The 23,249-nt window shown below is 33.9% G+C and overlaps 1 protein-coding gene across 1 annotated transcript; it reads right to left on the bottom strand.

Annotated features, from left to right (window-relative positions):
- Positions 1–21,521: 21,521 nt before the first annotated feature.
- LOC128987507 (ATP-dependent DNA helicase PIF1-like) lies at positions 21,522–22,160 on the bottom strand. Its single transcript, XM_054408387.1, has one exon. The coding sequence runs from the start codon at positions 22,158–22,160 to the stop codon at positions 21,522–21,524; it is 639 nt and encodes a 212-aa protein (XP_054264362.1).
- Between the last annotated feature and the right edge of the window lie 1,089 nt (positions 22,161–23,249).

Here is a 23,249-nt window from a genome sequence, read left to right as displayed (position 1 = left end):
AATATGAAGTTGGTCAGTAGGTTTCATTACTTCATCATACACATAGAAAGAATCAATCATAACTTTAACTATGTTGGAAAAGTCTACCCGTTAAGTAGCATTGAAAATGTCCAACCATAACCTCTGATGAATACTGTTATTATAAGTTTGGCTATCAGCGTGATGGACCGAAAACATGCGATGCTTGTGATATAACGTAGACGTTGCTAACATACTTACGTTGCCAAAACAGCTGAATTATTATAGTGGTCACGTCGAAATTTAAAGGTCACCCGTACGATCCTGAGATATTTTAGTAGCGTTTTGATGGTTTCAAACTAGGGGTGTCTAGGTTTGTGGATACATTCCAACTATAATTGTAAATTTGTGTATGGATTGGAATTCTGAAGACTTATCTAATGGGCTTTATTTTATCTATAAATAATTTAGAAGTATAGTTTCACATAAATAATTTGTATAAACAGGCCAGTGTTCTTGGTGTTCAGAAGGTAGTTACTTAGGCATGTACCTGCTTTTAGGGGGTATTTTTAATCTATGCTGGAACCAATACATCAAACTGACGTGACCAGATGATGCACATTGATTATATATTTACCTTATCAACTTGGTGCAGAGAAGGAAATTCGTGGTTAAACACGCTAATTTACTATACAACAAAACACTCTCAGTTAATAGTATACTAATCAGATAGTACTAGACGTTTAAAAGGTTCAAACTGTCTAAATTCATATGCTACCTTATACTAAGAAATGTTTGAAGTGGAATACTTCAATTGCATTTTGTATTTGTTCAATTATTGTATTGGAAATTTAAAAAATAAATTTTTTTAAAGCTATCATGTTTTTTAATAGTTAGTTTTGTAAAACAAGTGGAAAAAAATAAACACATTTCGATGCGTTTGATGATTGTATTAATTACTATGAATACCTTACATAACATCGTAAGCTAGAACATGTTTGGGTTTCTTGTCCAATATCCTAATATGATATTAAAGACACATTTAAAATACTAAAGAGATAAGAGATATTAAACAAGAAATTTAAAGGAAGATAGTAGATTTATAAAGAAAAAATATTGAAATATTTAATAAACAGGTCAACTTTAATTCTTACTTAATTTAGTCACTGTACAAGGATTAACATGTAAAAATTAAAATCAATGATTTATTTAGTTTTAAAATTCATCTCAAACTTTTTCTACCTTTGGTGTTTTCTTTTTCACTCGAAACATGGAAAGTATGCTTATATCACGCCTTTGCAAGAGTATGCTTGCTCCGATCAATAGCAAGTACACAACTGCATTGTGCACCTAGCATATTTGATAATTGCATAATGATTACAACATGGCATTTTTTTAACACTCTAATCTAACTTAATTAGCCGGAATTGCCTCAAAATGAGAATTGCTCACGATGGAAAGTATGGAGAGAACTCACGTAAGCTATTATAAAGTAACAGAGTTAAAACTTCGCTATAAAACCAACCCTTGGGATTTTCTGAATATACAAAACGCAACACCTTTTGAATGTTTAACTCTACCGCAATCTGTTGTAGGTTAGCGGAGGCCGTAAATTCCCGGTCGGACATTTGTTTGGGCAAAGATAATGTTAGTGCTTACTCTTATGTTACCAGATTAAATTGTTTTAGATGACACAAAAAATATAAAAAAATATTAAATATGGTCTGTTGTAATTGAACTAGATCCATAGCAATATTAATTGGACATAATTATTATTTTGCTTGTTTTTAAAGGGTCCATTAGAATAAAGAATCGTTTTACAAGAAACCGTTTAACTTTAAAAGTTAACATACCTACAGGCGTTTTAGTCGGTAAAAACTACAGTCTAATCGATTGTCTTTGACATGTTGTTCATAAATTTACCAATTTACTTATTAATAAGCATTTACCAATTGGTAAGTAAAATAATAAGATACGCACGGGAAATAGTATTTCTACATTGTATAACCATGTTATTTAATATGCAGCAACTAATGAAAACAAAGTTAAAAGGAATAATGTGATAAACAAGTTATAATTATAACTGAGTTTTGCGATTGAAAATATGGTGGCAATGGAACACTTAGGTTACATGAAATCTCGATTTGGTCATTCCGGTCAGCAATTTAACCGTATTGAATTAAGTGAAGCGTACATCGTTTTAAAAGCTATTTAATATCCGCAAATTCAGTGTCTGTACCAGAAAATGATATTATTTAATATTTCATAAAAATGAATGTATTATTAGAAGAACAATCCATCTTCACACAACATTACAACATTACAAGAACAATCCTCTTATGAATATGTTTTTATTCGAAATTCAGCTAATCTTCTCATACAGAATGAAAAGCAGTTCATTCTGTAACAGCACACAACTATTAATTATATGTTAATTAACCGCTTGATATAAATTTATCACGTTGAAAATAAATCGTTAGTGTATATTTTGGTTGCAGATTTATCTAACTTTTAACATCGGGAGGAAATCATCTACGGAAGGCGCTGCTCCATTACCCAGCCTGGTACAGCCCCCCCCTCCCCACAGGATTATCGTCTGGGTTGAATACTCACAGAGATGAAGCGAATTCTTCATCATACTAACGTAGTTCACGGTAGCTGAATTCTAATTTACTTCTTTCGCAACATAAAATGTTGGTGTGCAGAATAGGACTATAAATACACAGGGTGTCCCGGAACACTCTACCAATATTTTAGGGCATTGTTCCTGAGTAAGAAACATGTCTAAATAGCATATTTAAATTGTCCGGAAGTCCTTAGTTACTCACACAGCCGCCATTTCTTTCACTTTAAATATGGTATTTAGATATATTTATTACTCAGGAACAATGCCCTAAAATGTTGGTAGAGAGTCCCAGGACACCATGTATAATAAAACATGTGTGTAGCCTGCACAAAAAAAATAATAATTTTGAAACTTTTCTGATTTATTGTCATGTTGTGACATAAAATAAATTGTTAACATTGAAATAGGAATTTAACAACACTTATTATGGGTTGATTTGTCTACATATTAGCGTGCGTTACAGGCTGGATGTATTTAATTTGAAAATGTTATTGCATACAATCAAACTTAATAGAAAACTTTATATATATATATATTACGAGGTATAATTGTGAAAATAATAAACACATTGCAACAGGGTATAGCGCAATTCCACTATTTAATGTTTTCAACCTAACGTAAAATATATTTAAGTTACCTGCAAATATATTTTACGCAGACGAACCCCCACCGACCCCCATCCACTAGATTTCCCCACACGCAGGCGAATAGTCTTGAGGGAATCTTTTCCTTCCCTGTATAATTCTTTTTGCTACTTTATATTATACCTGTATTATCCTGTTGGAAAAAATAAATTGTCTTATGTTATATAGCATGGTTTAAATAAATTGTTTTATTGGCACCTTAAACATTTATGGCAGTATTTCATGTTAAAACCCCTTCCATTAACTATTAAAATACTTTTAAAAGCAATTTCACATCCCAAACAACTATACACCAATATTTTAATCTGATTATTACAAGATATAAACTATGAAGTGATTTTGCCTAAATGGATTGCCTAAACTTGTTAGTAAACATTATATAACGTTGAATATGCTATAACGATCTTTTGTAATTGTTTTGTACTATGAACTTCTATTCCATCTTCAAATATCTACAGCAGCTAGTATCGTTTAAATGTCACTATAACTCGTACTCTGGTTTTAGAAAAAATACGTTTAAACATTTTGAACTGTATATTGACTTCTTCAACACTAACTCAGCTGTCTTTACCTGGCAGCGTGACAAAGACGTAACTACGGTGAAATCTAACTAGATTTCATATCAAGTAGGATAATTTGACATCAGAACATTTCCTTACTCATGACAAGATAACAATTACTCCGTAACTCTTATAGTTGATTTATTCGTGATAAAAAACTTTGAATAATTCTTTAGTTTTGACACTAGGTTGGATAGCAAAACTCTGCAATTATTTCAAGTTAGTGAAAATCTTGCACATTTGAAAAAGGGTTCCCTTTTTAACAAACGTTTTACCAAGAATGTTTCCAGACTTACTAAAGAATTTTAATTCAACGAAAGATTGCAGTTATCTCGACCGTAAAATACTTTAATTCCTGTAACTACACATTTAGGTTACCTGTTTGAATTTTAATTATTATTTAATATTTAGTTACTTAATTGGGGTTTCCTATATTTTACTACTCCACAAGTAGATAATTGCTTCTAGTTCTTCAATTATGGTTGTGATTTTACTAACTGTAACTTTATCTTTTAACTAATCTGTTCACATATACTTAATCTAATTAATATTTTATTCGACATAACTAAAAGTAATTTTACAATTTCTATTAATTTGTTATTTCATATGAGATTTAATTTAAAAGACATAACAAGCCTTAGAAAGCATTAAAAATATGTCCTTGGTAATTTGTCCTTTTAGATGGCTGTAATATTTAAATATTGATGCTGTATGGATTTATAACTCGGAATTTTACAATTTTCTATCATATATCACACTGAGCTTAAATATTTTGTATGACCTCTACTTTTAGTGAATATCCCTATTAAGGAAAGTAGCTATTACCGTAGGTTGCAGGGCAAGACCTAGGTCCAGGACGGTTTTATTTTTTCATTTTGATGTCCCCAGAGGCCAAATACACCATTCATTCAAATATACATATAGAGTAATATATGTGTCCGTAAACGTACCTTCAGTAATTTTTCTCCGATTTTGATGACATTTTTTTAAAGGTGTAAGACGGGATAAACTTGAATGAGTTCGCGAACCAGCATGATTGGACCATGGGAACCGGTTTTACGGCGGGTTTTATGTTGTAAAGATTGGTTTTTCTAACTTGTCATCCTCAAAACACAAAATTTCCCAATTCCTCCCTAGACCATTTTAAAGATCTTAAGAAAACACATGATTTAGTATATTAAAGTGTTTTTGTACGGTTATTGGTAACGGAGAAAAATCAAAACATTGTAAATTTAAAATTCCCATATTATTCTTATGGAGAATATTGTAAAATTTTGCAGTTTGCTTGTTTATGGATCTATTTTGATCAAACTTGGCAACATTATTTATTTTATACTAAGCTTTTAATATTTACTAAAAACCACACTTTATTAGTTTCTTTGTAGCAGCAAACCTAGGTACTCGTTAAACCTAATGTTATATAAATAGATTTAATTTAAAATCAATTCAGGCAAATGGAAATTCGAAAGTTTGAGTGTACTGTATATATGGGCTGGTTATATAAAATGAAATGGTCTAAACCTCTTTGTTGGACACTCCGGTATGAAGCTCCCTATGATAATCGCCTGTATGATGCATGATAACAGTAGCCTATGCTTCTGAAGGCATTCATCATCGTCATATTTATCATCATATTGAGGCAGGAACACAATGCTACGCGTTTTTAACCTGAACATGAACGAGAGATAAGATTAGAAGCCTCTTATAGGTTTGCTACTAAATAAGACCATCTGTTTCATCAGCATGGCTATTAATTAAAAGACCAATGATCAAAGACTGCTGTGTTCGGTTAGAACCATTAGAAAGCAAAGTTTCTTATGTATTGTATTTTTGTGACATGTGGCTTTACTTTATTTTGCAAGATTTTAAACATGGTCAAATATATCAATTTCTAATTAAAGCCAAAAGAAGAATAGTATGGCAAAAATACTACCACAATGGGACTTAGTTTTTTCTGGGGATCTACCTTGTAGATTTTCATAACGGATAGCATATAACAGTATATTTCGTACCTAGGACCGAAAATGGGGGTTTGCCGGCTCGAGATGCGGGTTTGCAAAACCCTTTCGGCCCGTGGTACGTACGCTATTTTTCACTACGCAACGATGGATTTAGCCTTTTTACAAACCTTAATTGGACTTCATTTGGTATAAATAATGATTAAGATTAAGAGGGTAAAAGATTTTTGAGTAAAATTATAGAGGCAAATCTGTCTTCGATCAAGTTATAAACCACTTTGATTTTGTTCAAGTACAATGAACTTTTCAGTTTTCGTTCATTTGGATTGGAAGTGAAAAGAAAATAAACTCAGCGAAGGTGCAAATAACAACTATTTAGCAGTATTATTAGACCTTACATGATAAATCTACTGAAATCTCAAGTTTTCAACATCTCTAATGTTCTAGGAGAATAATCTCATTATGTAAGAGGTTGCAGGCTGAAGTTTAATACACATTTGTTTACTGTAACTTGATTTTAAGATTTATTGAGCAGGTACGCGATTTAATTAATGACGATGAACATAATTATGTTGAAGATATAGTAATAGAGTTTGCCTCAGCTGTAAGATAGATTCATCATTTACCAATGAAAGGTCCAAACTCGTATTGCCTCCATCCATCGCTGCAAGACAAAGGCAGATGATGAATGTAGACCAACCATCGTCCCTCGGTTACCCTCCATGTGATGGATCGTACTCCAGAATAAACGTCCAGCGCCATGGACCATATATTTACTCATTAAAACCACCATTATAATTCTTAACGCATTGTCATACATTAACAATATATAACAATGTATAGCAATATATAATGCAATGAAACGACTTTTGAACATTAACAACAGTACGCTGATATTCACATGTTTGTACATGCATTGTCAATTAGTTCACTACAAAGATGATACATCATATACATAATATAACACAGTCTAGCCCTATTCATGGGTTTCAGATAATAGTTTCCTCACGTAAAGAACTATACGGTTGAGCTAGTTCACTCTTCAAAGAGTTGACGAAAAGGTCGGGGCTGTTGAAAATGTTTGATATTTTAACATAAAGCTAAGTACATATATTGGTAATATTTGCGCCAAAATGGTACGCAAAATTGTTTATAATGTTCGAGTATTTTACTATCTTGAAAACGTTATTTACATCTCTTTGTGAACTATACTGTATGTTATTTATTTTTATACATACTGTATTTATATATACTGTATTTATATAAAGGGTAGACCAAAAAAACAGGGACAATTTTAAAATGTTATTACTCAGCTGTTATAAAGGCTGGAGAGTTCATTGATGCGGAAAAAGAAAGTTTATTTGATGCCATTTAGTGTATAGTTACTATGGATCATCAATGGTTACCGCAACATCGTGCCTTTGTCATAGAGACTTTTTTGAAGAATAATTTGACTTTCATTTCTACTCAACGTCAATTTTGTGTTCTCTTCAGCTTTGGCCGTAATGGTGCAGCCCCAAACCGAATAAACTACTCAAAGATTGGTAAACAATGTCCTAAACACGGCTTTTGTACTCAAAATTAAACCTATGCACATTTAAATTTCAATGCAATGTTTTGCAAACGGTTGGCTTTGGACGCTCGACGCAGCACACTCGCGCGAACCATTTCAATGTTTTCCGGCGTTCGAACAGTCCGAGGTATCCCACTAGGTTTGACTTTGAGTGCAGAAGACGTGTTCTGGAAATTACTTACCCAACTTTAAATAGTTTTTCGCTTTGGGGTGCACCATTACGGCCAATGTTGAAGTGAAAACGAAATTGACGTTGAGTGGAATTGAAAGTCTAATTATTCTTTAAAAAAGTCTCTATGACAAAGGCACGATGTTGCGGTAACCATTGATGATCCATAGTAACTATACACTAAATGGCATCAAATAAACTTTCTTTTGTCACATCAATGATCTCTCCAGCCTTTATAACAGCTGAGTAATAACATTTTAAAATTGTCCCTGTTTTTTTGGTCCACCCTTTATATATCTTTATACTAGCAGAGTACCCGTCCTTCGTACGGAGTTGGCATATAAGTTTAAAATGCTTATTGCAGTTATACCCAAGCTTTGCGTTTGCAATGGGGAAGGACACAGTTTGATAAACATTGCTTCTTTAAATTTACGGTATTCTATAGTATTAAACATTTACTATAGCCATAATGTTCTACTACTTCACCTGAAAAATGGAGAAAAATAAATTATTAAAAATTCCCAAAATACCACAAATTATTCATGACATTAAAAACATAAACATAACTGTAAACAATCCTACTTTGACAGTTTTCAATGCGTATCACAGGTTTTTGTTGCTGCTTAGTTAAAATTAGCTGTTTACAAAAATGGAAAAAAATAATAGTGCTGCGTTGGTAAATCTTATAACTTTCAATGCTTTTGCATATCATAGAACCAACTTTTTTAGTTGAAACAGCTGACTAAATTCTTTAATTCCTTTTTTATGAATACTCATAAGGTTAACATGGGGAACTACAGAGCCACTGGGTGGAGCCCGAAAGGATTTTTGAGATAAGAATATGCCTATATGTTAATCGGGAATGTGAGCTATCATCATGCCAAATTTCAGCCCCATCCATCCAGTAGTTTATTCGTGATTGAACTTCAAACAAACAAACAAACAAACACACAAACTTTCACATTTATAATATTAAATAATTTAACAATGCTATTTTAGCTAGCTACATAGGTCTGAAAAGCTCACTTCAGTGTGTGGTTGACATCTACGTTCTCATAGAGGGCACCCGCCTTCAGTACATAAGAGATAACCAAAGCAGTATGAGAACGGATCTATATTTAAAGATTGTACCGTAGATTACTTTTCTAATTTTTTTTACAACATAATATTTTGCACATTTCTATAATCAGTCATAGAAATTACTTTAGAGTGACTCTATGATTGAGGTTTTGCTGTTTAGGTTTTTTGTTCTTCATTATTTTATTACAAGTTGCAGTTTTGCTCGATTTCGAGCAACAGGCTATCTAGTTTATAATATTAGTAAGATATTTAGGTACGGTCAATTACTACAAAATTTTTTTTCATATAGGTACTTCAATCCTTGATACGTTAACAAAGAATGACGACATTATGTTCCAGATAAAAATCAAATGAATTTACAACGTCAGAAGTGTGAGTAAGAACATATTTCTGATCCTACTGTAAATAATTTGGTTATATCTCCATTTTCATAAATCTGAACATGCGGAACTAATTCAATTTGACTCATACGTTTCTGCCTTCCTTGTCACCAGCTTCTCAAGTTCGATTTGGTATTTCTTTCATATTAGTTTATTGAACAATAAAAATTAAATTTGTTACTCACAAAACAGTTCTATATCCTACTGACTAGCTTCTTATAGGATATACCGTCCCTTCCTACTTTACTGTGGTCTAATCTGTATCAGTGGGTTAGTCAAGTGAGGTCCCAATAACCATCTTTGAAGATAACCCAACTGATGAAAAACCACCTTTTTCAGTGATACATTTTTCATAAAGTATTGCCGTATTTGTTTACAAACCTTGTTTAAGACTTAAGCTATTTGAGCTATTACTAACTATTAACTGATTATCTATTGATTATATAAGCTATTTGTCACAAGCTTTAGCTCGTGTGAAATTTATAATAGAAGTTATTGTGTTTTGATAATATTAAAAAACTAAAATACATTTTCACATATTTTTCAAATCTTTTTAGATTGCAACACGCAACTCTATGAAGTAGACTGGCCAGTGTAAATGTTCTCGAGATTAACGTTTGACTTTAAGGACCAGAAGGCCAACCCCGAAAGCTACCGTTTCTTCAGAGGAATGGTCACACCATTGTACCGGAAAAATGACATTTCGCCGTTGAGCAAACGTGCCTGATCACCTTTATACTCCGCACACTTCACCACATTGCTGAGAACACCAAGCTGTACCTCAAGTTCACTTAAAATTCATCCAATATCGAGGCTCATCATGCAGATAAGCAATTTAATTCGTCGTTACAAGCAAATAAGTTGGCGTTCGAAGCATTACAATTTTACCTCTTTTCTCTCATACCTTGAACCCGATGGATTCCTTACTTTACGACACTAGTGCTGTAAACTAACTAAACAATGCGGTAAAGTGGACTTATTAGATTATAAAATTGAACTGAACCGGCTAGTTTAAAATAAGGTAGTAGGTGAAAATAAATTTTAAACGTAAAACCCATGTGTCTGAAATGTAAAAAGTACCTACCCAAGAAATAGTCACTGTAGAATTTATACTGCAAATAATATGTTTACACGAGTTAATTCTAGAACATATAATTTTTAACAGACCGCTTATACATCCTACAAGAGCAAAAATATCAGCTACCTCACATTCCTCCAAGAGACGGGTGTGCCTATTACCATTACGCACTTGATGATTTGAATAATCCTGATGACTGTGATATGATTGCAAAAAGGGGTTTTCACCACACTTTGATATTTTTAGCTGTTTTAAATACGTTATTGGTGGCTGAAAGTTACGTTTAGCTGGCCATGACAGCTGTCATCGTCATTTGGGGACCGAGCAGGTTTTTACATCCCTCGTGCCGCAAAATAAGCTGCCCGTTAACTTTCTTAAAATATGAATGCATATTAAATACACAATCAGTATCCATAGCATTGCAATAGAATTGTTTTATTGCCACCGCTGCCTAGCAACTATTTATTATTATTTTTGCTGATTCCTCAAAATGATTTCTTTACATAACCTTAGTTGTGTTGACTATCAGTGTGCATTGTTATTGTGGTGAATAGTGGTAATAGGGTATAGTGTGGTGAAAAATAGCGTTCGTACCACGGACTAAAATAGTTTGATTTAAGTTCTCCACTTCATCTTGAACTTAAAAATTATCTCGATCCGGCATAGCCTCATTATTTCGTAATCCTGTACTACAGCAAAAACAGCCGATTTAATGCATGCGTTGCGGATCTAAAGTAGAACTTTTCTCTCTAGGGAGTAAAAATCGTGTCTAGTCCCTAGGGAGTAAAAATCAGCTGTTGTGTACAGTATAGTTGTGAATTTAGATTGTGGCAATCCAATTGATCGAAAATATTTTATCGATTGATTTATTAGGTAACCTAATTGTAGTCGATCGCTTGCCATATCGATGGTATAATGTACTGTAACACAATTGAAATAGACGGAATGATTGAATCACTTACTAAACAGCTGCTTATGACATATTATTTATTTATACAGGCAACAGTTAGAGCCACATGGCCATTTCTTACACTTAACCTGTCATAAATATAAGACATATATTTTAACAATTACATCAATATACAACCAAACAAAATCTAAATCATGGTATAAGGAAAAATATAGTTCACCACACGGGCAAAAGGTGTCTTTTTAACCCACGCTCATTATTCAAACTCGGCTTTGCCTTGATCGTAAAATTTGACCACGGGTCAAAAAGAGTCACTTTAGGCCCAGTGATGAAATATACTATTACTAGTGTACATGTTGCTCGAAATCGAGCAAAGGTAAAGTATTACAGGAGTTGCTTGAAAATGAATGACAATCATAATTACCGATGAGTTTAAAAGAGTCAACTCAAATTACTCAATAATGGAAATACTCACGATGTTCATAACAGGTTAATGTAATCAACATTTCATGTAAATATCTTATAATTTTTCAAAAGCTGATCTAGTTTTTAGTGTTTTCCAAAAATTGTTCCCACTTACAGCCGCATTAGTTTGTCCATGTTAATCTTTTAGATAATTTACACATTGACTGTTTACAATAACCATATGTTCTTCTTCTCACTTTTAATTTCTGACAACAGTTGGAGTTTCGTAACAATGTTTGTTTCCCATGTTAATCTTATGGAGAAATACAAAACTTTAAATGACCTCAGGGTCTCACTTTGTAATTATTTCCTTGAAAAGAAAATGTCCTGCACAACTTCACGTTACGCTCTTTTTAATGACTCCAAAAACATGTCAATCGGTTCAGTAATTTCGGAGGAGTAATTGTCACAAAAAACCTGCTTGCGTATTAAATAAGTAAAATAGATATAACAGTCACTGTATGTTTTTTGTGTGCACCTAATTTAAGATAAGTTTTCTTGTTTTTTTTTTACATATCTGTTAAATCCACGCAGTGTTTCAACACAGTCAGTTGGCCCGCTTACAAAAGTTGATTACAGCTGAGGACAATAGATACGCTCTATTGTCCGTTCTACTCTAGAGTGGTTCTATTGTCCATGGCTTATATTGCAAATAGACTCAGTTTGGCATCACAATAAATACCAACAATTAGTTGCACTTGGAGTAATGGACCTAGTTATTGAGTGCAGCATTAATGCACGTAAATAGGCCTATATGATAATAAACTGAATAACTTCTTGATCAGCATCGTGGGGGTAGGGGTTAGCTCAAAAGGTTCAAATACGGAAGTGTAGTCGACTTTGGTATCATTTTACAGGTTTTGACGAAACTAAAAAATCTACAAGAAGAAAATTGACATCGGACCACTAAATGGCAGCTAAAAATGTTTATGAAGCTGGTTATTAAAAGTTAGTTTTTAGCTCTAAGAACTCTAAGGAAAAAACCCGATATGAAATATATCAAATGGTTAAACAGTTAGGGGGGAGCAAGTTACTTTTCAGCCACCTTGTACCTATTTTTTACTTATTTAGAAATACAGCAAGATATGGGAGATATCATTGACGATTTTAGTCACTGGAGATATGTAAAAGACTCTAATTTATTTACGTTATAATAGTTTCCATACAATAAGCCTAGCTTCTATAAGCTATGCGTCATATTTTATCAACGAAAAAATATATTTGCCGTTTACCACATCTAGTATAAGCTTCCAAACTTATATTGAATTATAATTATATTTAAACTTATTTAGTAAAAATTGCATGTAAACATTTTTGTATTACTCAGGACTTTGAAAATCAAGGAAGACATGAATAGAATTTGTCGAGAACTTCTGTTTACTATTTCTCTCTGATGTCGAAAGGCTATGAAACTTGCAAACCCCGCAAAAGTTGACAAAAGTTTGTGATACTGGGTTCGCTAGAAGCTTGTGATAGTTTTCTTCTTTATCTTTTATATAAGAAGTATCAGGAGGGCATAGTTAACGTCTTCTAGTAAATGCGGAAAATCCTTTTACCATTAATTCAAATATTCATAGATCGTAATTTTAATGACTTTTAATGTCAAAAATTTGTTTTAATAACAGTTTTAATAGTATTATAATTAATTAATCTCATTTTAAAAGGCTCAAACAGCCATTCTCAGAACCGACAATAACTAATGAATTTGCAGATATACCTATTGTCTTACAGCTTGATACAAGACGTTCGTATTCTATACGGCAAGCGTAAAAACTAGCAAAAGAGTTGGAATAATTAAATTTAAAAGTTGCATCAAACGCCAGGGTTTTAACAGTTTTAGTCCCCTAAACCCTAATATTATTGGAAGTTCTTACATGTCGTGCCGAAAGTTCTAAACGAAGATTTACCAACGAAATACATTGTTATAAATTGAAACAGATTTTAAACGTATTTACAAATATCGAAAACCTAATTTCTTAACCATTAAAAGATCGTTTATATTATTAAGTTCAAATAGTAATCCACCTTTGGTTATGAATGTTTTTTTAGCAAAAGATATAAACTATAGCGTTTGGAAACGATAATTCCAGCATCATTGTATAACTTATTATAATATTGTATGAGCAATGTTTGCTTGTATGTATGTTTGCACAAAGATCGTTGACGATTTCCTTCAAATGTTGTAAATAATTTATTTATATCCTAAAACGTGATTGACGACAGCCACTTCGTCAGAGAAATTCGTATTTCACTAATTTCAAATAATTTGAAAATCTAAAAATTTAACATCGTCCTTATGGGTTGCTAAACATAAGGTGGTGTTACCATGTTGGTTAAACAGAATAACACAAGTAAAAGGTAAACAAAAGCCTCGTAACACGTGCTTATAATAATCCATTAACAGTATACTATCAAATAGCAATATACAATACAAGGGGAAAAACATCAGTTGCTACTATTGAGCAAAGATTACACTAAAACCTGATACAGGGCAAAATAGTTCCGATCTAATACTGGATTATTTTACTTGGCTCTATCCTACCAAAACTTAATCCCCAAATTACTGAGGAAATTCTTAGCATATTTTGGTTTAACAGTAAAATAAATATTTAATAATATAATTTTTATTTGATTTAAACTAGAATTTAAACAAATATTTTCAATCAGCCATTTTAATTAGTTTAAACAAACTGTCAATACAATGTTTATGCAAGTATAGGCTATTATAAACAAGTGACCTTATTTCATCGACTGTAAAATAAATTATTGTGTTGTGGATTGCCAGGTTAAAGTTTCCATCATAATAAATTGAAGTTCCACTGAAACGGAAATGATAAAAGCCAAAATTAGTTGTAAATAAACGTGAGTTTCCTTATACTGCTTTTACAATCGAAATAAACTAACCGAGCCATGGCTCGGACTCCCGGTACTAAGTCAATATATTTGTGAATTGCAGTATTAGGACATAACTTGTTGAGTACCTTAGGGAATAAATATCTAGCAACAATGATGTTAGACTTATTATATTTGTTAATAAAACGTTGTTGCTAATGAGTAATTAGTTTCAAACCTCTTTAAACCTTTCATTAGTCTATTATTAAATTGTTCCTCAATCATGTTACTCCAATAATAATACCAAATTCAAATTACAGTAGTTGTAATATTGTTTGAGTAGAACCTTGATGTGAAATTAATTTTAAAAATGCTTGATTTTAACAATCCAATGAGTACTATATGATAATGTAATTATTCAATAATTAAATGATCAAATGAGGACTACATGTCGTGCAAATACATCTTTTATATGTTTTACCGTATTGTGAGTCAACGGTATAAGTGTAAATTTATTATTACTAGTGTTATTAGACGTGTATATTTTTGTTTTGTCATTTAACTATTCAATAGTTAAAATAATAGCATTCCATATACCAAACTATGCAGCCTTTATGTTTTTATTTAGAAATTTATAATGAAAAATCTTACCCGAAAATAGAGTAAGTTTGCTGGAAGTTATTCTGTAACCTACAAAATCTCTAATTTAGAAGGTATAAGAATCCTAACAACAATTAATTAGACAAGAAACAGGAAAATACTTTGAAATATAGGTTATTATTTAGATAGTTGTTGTATTTAAATAGTTTACAGGAACCACTTGATTGTGTTACAAGCGCAACATGATCAATGATCATACGTAACGTGACATAAGATACGTTCTGTCAGAAACAGAACGTTTAAATGATTCTTTTTCGTTAACAACATCTGCATTAGGACTACATGAATGTTTATAATATTTAGTTCAAAGTACTTTACCATTTAATGGAACAATATCGATTAGACCTATTTGTAATCGACTCGAAACTAGTATTAAGCAATTACATTTTATCATAAATAAATATGTCTTATTGAATTTATTATGCAATATTAATTCAAATGTGATAATTTTGATGGAAAACGTTTAAAATGTATATAAAGGTTGTGATCAAATATCATATTCTTAGCCAAATATAAATTAAGTTATAAGCTTTTATCTCGTTGAGTGTCTTTTTAGAAGCAAAATGAAAGATAACATATTATTTTTCGTTTATTGCTTAGTCAAGTTTTGGCTGTTGTTAAAATTAAACATTTTTATCAACGAATCAAATTGGAATAATACAGTTATCGTAAAACCCCCAAGTTACCGAGACATCTTTAAAAGTATATTACTGGAAGAGCCAGGCCATGAATACTGTATCACCGTTTACATTCAAAACACATTCGGACAAGGAATTTCAGCTTGTCTAAAATGGTGTTTCTGTATATCACATTGGAATATAAATAACAAATAGTATTTAAAAGGGAATATTAATAGTAGCATATATTTATTCTATACCATCCCGAGCACTTAGTTTACCAACCACTAGTGTAGATAGTTATTGCGCCTTAAATAATTAATCTAGTGAAACAATCATAATAAAAATAAAAATAAAATTATTTTGTTATTTTTGCAAATAAATTACATAATTTGTAATAGGCTTACGTACTGTTGTTGCTCTGGCATCTATGAAAGGGTTAAAAGAATATAACTTAATTCATGTTGTAAAGTTATAATGTTAAAAAATTAAATTACTATTTAACTCTACAAATAACTAGGTCAATAAATATGGTTTTGGCGAATTTCTCTTACACTCGAGTCAAAATCGTAGATTTTTGTAAAATTCAACAAAGTATTTGTGAGAAAACTATTCAGCTTTGAAAAAAAAGAATTTTAATTAATTCAAATTGCTTGAGGAAGTATTTTATGAATTTTACATCCCTCACCTTTTTACCATTATTGAATTATTAACAGTGCACTATCTTTTACTTAAAGCCTGATTTTCTGTTTATTATCAGCTAATTTTACCATTGAAGAAAAAACAACAATCAGTTTAAGTATAAATGTTTACACTATATTGAGGAAACCCTTCAATAATGATTACTGAAGTACGTATTTTATTGTCATTATCACTTGCATTCGGAGAGTAACAACACATTAGTGAATCCCATCCTAACACATTTTGTGCAATAATAAGAGTGGAAAAACTATATTATAACATTTATCAATATATTTTGTAAAACTTATAAGTAAAGGAAATTTTTAGAACATAGTAGTTACGACGTGTTAAAATAAAACACTTGACTCCAATCGTTTCTATAAGCTAGCAAGTACCTCATTTAAAGTGAGTGAAGATCTGCAAACATAATTAGCATTTAGACAAGATCTTGCAAATTGTCCCATTAGCTTGCATTAACCTAATAACACTTGTATACAATAATCTGGTAAAGCATCAATTAGTTCAGCGTTATCAATACCTAATCTATTACGTCAAGTAGCTTATAAGCATAATAAGATAATCATACTACGTCTAAATAAATAAAAACAACATAGTTATGTATGGTGTTTTTAGTTTAGGTTCGTCTAGTTTAGGTAGTTTACATCTAACTAAACGGTTCACAGTGGATCGCTAGACAGACAAACATCATATCATTGTTATAAAATATAGATTACAGCGAGATACACGGTTTACATAAATAATAATACAATTTAAGGAAATCATCTCGAAAATGTTTGAAATGTTATAATAACTAAAATAACTTTTAAACCTTATTAGAGCAATTTTTAATAGTAACAAGAAAACGTACCTAACATTGGATAGGCACCTTAGACAATTTAAAATTAATTGGACACACTTGAGACTTCAGGACTTGGTGGATAAAGTTTACATATTTTTTTATAAAAATTGATAAGTTTTTTAAGATTACTATACTATTAGACTCCCTGTATAGGGTATTTTGTTTTCTTTCATAGACAATATAGACCATTAGTGCCTTATCATTTACTTTTACAAAATGATTTACAATTTACAAAATCATTTACTTTTTAGTATACGAACTAGGAAAAACATGACGTTATTATCCTAAGCATGGAAATGACGTATTTTAAGTGAACCATCATTGTTTAAAGAGATTATACCTGTCAAACACCAGATATGGTTTACAAGTGTCCGCAGTTCTCTAAGGTGAAAAGGTCCTGAGGTTTATGAAGATTACCAGATATGGTTCACAAGTGTCCGCAGTTCTCTAAGGTGAAAAGGGCCTGATGTTTATGAAGGTTACCAGATATGGTTCACAAGTGTCCACAGTTCTCTAAGGTGAAAAGGTCCTGAGGTTTATGAAGATTACCAGATATGGTTCACAAGTGTCCGCAGTTCTCTAAGGTAAGAAAGACCTGCTTTTTATGAAGATCACCAGATATGGTTCAAAAGTGTCCACAGTTCTCTAAGGTAAGAAAGACCTGCTGTTTATGAAGATCACCAGATATGGTTCAAAAGTGTCCACAGTTCTCTAAGGTGAAAAGGTCCTGAGGTTTATGAAGATTACCAGATATGGTTCACAAGTGTCCGCAGTTCTCTAAGGTGAGAAGGGCCTGATGTTTATGAAGATTACCAGATATGGTTCACAAGTGTCCGCAGTTCTCTAAGGTGAGAAGGGCCTGATGTTTATGAAGGTTACCAGATATGGTTTACAAGTGTCCACAGTTCTCTAAGGTGAAAAGGTCCTGAGGTTTATGAAGGTTACCAGATATGGTTCACAAGTGTCCACAGTTCTCTAAGGTGAAAAGGTCCTGAGGTTTATGAAGATTACCAGATATGGTTCACAAGTGTCCGCAGTTCTCTAAGGTGAAAAGGTCCTGAGGTTTATGAAGATTACCAGATATGGTTCACAAGTGTCCGCAGTTCTCTAAGGTAAGAAAGACCTGCTGTTTATGAAGATCACCAGATATGGTTCAAAAGTGTCCACAGTTCTCTAAGGTGAAAAGGTCCTGAGGTTTATGAAGATTACCAGATATGGTTCACAAGTGTCCGCAGTTCTCTAAGGTGAGAAAGACCTGTGGTTTACGAAGATCACCAGATATGGTTCAAAAGTGTCCACAGTTCTCTAAGGTGAAAAGGTCCTGAGGTTTATGAAGATTACCAGATATGGTTCACAAGTGTCCGCAGTTCTCTAAGGTAAGAAAGACCTGAGGTTTATGAAGATTACCAGATATGGTTCACAAGTGTCCGCAGTTCTCTAAGGTAAGAAAGACCTGCTGTTTATGAAGATCACCATATATGGTTCAAAAGTGTCCACAGTTCTCTAAGGTGAAAAGGTCCTGAGGTTTATGAAGATTACCAGATATGGTTCACAAGTGTCCGCAGTTCTCTAAGGTAAGAAAGACCTGAGGTTTATGAAGATTACCAGATATGGTTCAAAAGTGTCCACAGTTCTCTAAGGTGAAAAGGTCCTGAGGTTTATGAAGATTACCAGATATGGTTCACAAGTGTCCGCAGTTCTCTAAGGTGAGACAGACCTGAGGTTTACGAAGTTTACCAGATATGGTTCACAAGGTCCGCAGTTCTCTAAGATGAGAAGTACCTGAGGCTTACGAAGTTTACCAGATATGGTTCACTAGTGTCTACAATTCTCTAAAGTATGAAGGACCTGAAGATTATGATTATTACCAGATATAATTCATAAGTATCCGCAGTTCTCTAAGGTGAGAAAGACCTGATGTTTATGATTGTTACCATATATAATTCACAAGTGTCCGCAGTTCTCTAAGGTGAGAAGGACCTGATGTTTATGATTATTACCAGATATAATTCACAAGTGTCCGCAGTTCTCTAAGGTGAGAAGGACCTGATGTTTATGATTATTACCATATATAATTCACAAGTGTCCGCAGTTCTCTAAGGTGAGAAGGACCTGATGTTTATGATTATTACCATATATAATTCACAAGTGTCCGCAGTTCTCTAAGGTGAGAAGGACCTGATGTTTGTGATTATTACCAGTTACAATTTACAATTTTCCGCAGTTCTCTAAGGTGAGAAGGACATGTGGCTTACGAGGATTACCAGATATGGTTCACAAGTGTCCGCAGTTCTCTAAGGTGAGAAGGACCTGATGTTTTTGAAGGTTGAAAGATATGGTTCGCAAGTGTCCGCAGTTAGTTTCCTAAGGTGAGAAGGACCAGAGGTTTATGACGATTACCTCTGGCCTCTGCACCTGAGCGTCGTCAGGATAACACTTTACTGCTTCGATAGGCGAGGGAATGCGAATGAATGTAGGTGTTGTAACACGTTGATGTTTGACTTCAAAACGAAATAGTAACCTCTAGTCCTGTATAGTAGTATGGTAGTTTAGTAGTGTAGTTACCACTAAATTATTTAAATTTTTCACAGCCTACCTAAGCTTTAAATTGGAAATAATGGCATAATTCATGTTAAAACGTGATTACATTAGTAAGAAAATTAGTATATGCGAAATGTCACTATACAATATTATTGTGATATTCTTTGACTAATTTTACTCACATTAGGAAGGTACTGTTTGTTACAATATAAATTTTTTTATGTAATATTAATCAAACGCTGCAACCAGGTTTGCAATTTAATTAATAAATTAAAATTGAAATTTAATAAATAAATTGTAAGATACACAGATTACACCATATTCGTTTTAAGTCATATTGTTTATTACGAGTTTCTAAAGCAACTACTGACATAGACTGAACAAAATAAATAAAATCAGTTTGCCACCAAAAATATACTTTAAAGAAGGTGTTAAGACCTGCTCCCTAGATATCGGAAATTGTTACTACGATAAAATATTTACTAAAATATGTTAATTGAATTGATTATTTTACGAATAAAGCAATATTTAATTGCGTTACACTGATATCTCTACATTATACAGGTTTTGCTGATTTATGCGATATCTTGACCTACAAAGAAATGCCTTTTACAAGTTGTTTTTCTATCTTATTATTATGTATAACAATCACAACCACCCTTACCAAATTTTAGATTTTGCATGGTACAAATACCTAACTTTGTATGGTCGCCATTTCAAAGAAAAGTATTAAACTATATAATAACTACCCGCCTTTGGCTCGCTGGGGGCTCCGCCCCCAGGCCCCCTAGCTGTTAGTCGTCATTAGTAGATTAGAGATAAGTTGTAACAAAGCAAGAAGTGAAACCGTCAATATTAAGTTATATAAGTTAATTTCGAGTAACATTTTTACGAATATTTTAGAAAGCCCCTTATACAAAAATCGTGGGTAGATTTGCGGTAAGTGAGTATGTTAGTAGAGTATTTTTACAATTGAGTTTTTGGTCAAAGGAAGTAATAATATGAGGAGCAAAGGGTTCGTTATAGTAGAAATCGACATTAAAGTAATAACGATTTCATGAATTTATTAGAGGAGATTGATAAGTTAATAAGTTGATAATAGTAAAGTATTATATGAAGTAAATAGATTATAGTAGATATTCAAGTATATAATTACGAAAATAGATTAAGTAAGGTTTGTTTCCCTGTCGGTTAGCCATAAACTTTATGGCATATCCAGTTCCGCCACGAGGAGGCCAGGAAACGTCGGAACCATATTTGCAATTATTTGAATATGTACAAGTTAGTAAACTTTTGTACAAGATAAGTAAATTGATATTGGTGTTCATTGATAGGTTAATAAGTTGATAATAGTAAAGTATTATATGATGTGAATAGATTATAGTAGATATTCATGACGTATATATTTATGAAAATAGATTAAGTAACGTTTGTTTCCCTGTCAGTTAGCCACGAACTGTATGGCATATCCAGTTCCACCACGAGGAGGCCAGGAAACGTTGGAACCATATTTACAATTACTTACAAATGTACAAATTAGTAAACTTTTGTATAAAATGAGTAGATTGATTAGTATGTCGATTGATAAGTGAATAAGTTGATAATAGTAAAGTATCATATGAATTAAATAGATTATAGTAGATATTCATGTATATATTTATGAAAATAGATCAATAATGTTTGTTTCCCTGTCGGTTAGCCATACAATTTATGGCATATCCAGTTCCGCCACGAGGAGGCCAGGAAACGTCGGAACCATATTTACAATTATTTACAAATGTACAAGTTAGTAAACTTTACTAACTACTTTATACAACAACGGGGACTTTTGATAAGGCAGGCCCCCTATCGTACTGCCGATGTTGTCAAGTCACAACGGGGAGTTTTGATTAAGCAGATCCCCTAGCCTACTGCTAATGTCAAATCAGGTTTAGAGAAGGAGATCGCCATACACGATGTTCTTTGCGTATGCGATTCCATCTCGGACACGTTCGGGGTGTACGAGAACAACAATATGGTCTGGATGTCTGACCCTACTGAGCAAAACGTATAGTTGCCCGTGCGTGAAGCAATCGGTCCGTAAATCAACACCGACTGAATCTATTGTCTGACCTTGGCTCTTGTGTCCGGTCATGCAATAGGCCAACATCAGTGGGAACTGACGTCGACGAACACGTAACGGCGAACCCTCGACAAACGCAAAAGTAAAGGTAATCCGGGGAATTCCGATAGGTTGCGTCTGTCCGGGAAGTCTCACTGTAATCAGACGGTTGGAGATGCCGATTACAATGACTTTAGTGCCGTTGACGAGTCCTTCAGCGATGTTGAGATTCCTCATAATGAGGCAAACAGAGCCGATCTTCAGCCGCAGAACATGGTCTGGTACGCCCTTGCCAGTAGCCGTGTTCAGGAGTTGAACGTCGACATCCAGGCCATCGTCGTTCTCTCTGTCGACTGTGTCGGCGCTCCTCAGCTCGTACAGATGACCGTCGAGGGAGTTCAAGATGTGGTCGTTGATCTCCTTGACGTTCACTATCAGAGTCGAGAGGATTGCGCGTCGCGAACACATATCAGAGTCGAGTAGGACGTTTGCGGGAAAGACGGAATCGACCAAATCAGTCAAAGACGTCACTTGTCTAATCCCGAGCAGCGGAATTAGACTTTTGTTCGTTCCGTCCCTCCAAGAAAGTGGTCGAACTGACAGTTCCGTTGCCTACCCTAAGAAGGAATTCGGAATAGGCTGTGGAACTACTAGTCCGATGAGCTGTTGTCAGGGCAAAAATTTTGAAATGCTGCCACAGATGGGAAGCCCGAAGTGAGACACAAACAATGTCAGTTGGAGTACGAGCGTTTACAACGACAGGCGCGATCTGGCGAAAGTCGCCACAATAGAGGAATATTTTACCACCGAATAGCTCACTGGAACGCATGAGGTCTCGCAGGGATCTGTCAAGAACCTCGAAAACGAACCGATGAGCCATCGGGGCCTCATCAAAGACAATGAGCCTTGCGGCCCTGATGAGCTCTGCTCGCTGGGAGCCGTTGGTGATGTTCCAAAAGCCGGTGCCGTCACCGAAGTCGAGTGGCAACCGGAACATGCTGTGAGCTGTAGTTCCACCAGGCATGTTACCCGCGGCGATCCCAGAGCTAGCGACTGCCAGTGCAACCTGACGACAACCTCTCACGTATGCGAGAATGACACGAATCAGAGTGGTCTTCCCATAGCCTCCCGGAAGAGCTTTGAAGAACCATATCAGGTAATCTTCATCTCACAACCGCAGGGGGCTCACGCTTGCGTGGGTTCGTGGCCTGGGCGACCACGCGGACCCTAGCTCTCCCAGAGGGGAGGTAACTGCCCGGTGTCAGACCCGGCACTTCAGGTAGACCACAGTTATGGACGACTGGTAAGCGCCAGCCCCTTAGGGGGAGCCTCCAGTGACATTCCCTCCATTCAGGGTGGGGGGGGTGTTTAGCTCTCAGTGACGCCGTTAATTCCGCCTCTCCTCATCTACCTGTAACTGTGGTTGTGACTGAGTCCTACCTGTTGTGTTCGACTGACATTTTGTGAGGCATATCCTCGACTTTGGAAGTAGCCTCGTCCTGGGAGGTGAAATACCTAGCCCCCAGAGGGGAGGTAAATGCTCCGTGTTGGTATCGG

The sequence above is a fragment of the Macrosteles quadrilineatus genome, unplaced genomic scaffold (genome assembly GCF_028750875.1).
Source record: "Macrosteles quadrilineatus isolate MER2022 unplaced genomic scaffold, UCM_ALF_1.0 Scaffold_2__2_contigs__length_208266976, whole genome shotgun sequence".
In the NCBI taxonomy this organism is placed as follows: domain Eukaryota; kingdom Metazoa; phylum Arthropoda; class Insecta; order Hemiptera; family Cicadellidae; genus Macrosteles; species Macrosteles quadrilineatus.
Note: the sequence above shows the minus strand (reverse complement) of the source record. Positions and strands in the feature narration are given on the sequence as shown.

Excerpts from the sequence above, each read along its gene's own strand:
- LOC128987507 (XM_054408387.1), bottom strand. The coding sequence starts at position 22,160 with ATGTGTTCGCGACGCGCAATCCTCTCGACTCTGATAGTGAACGTCAAG.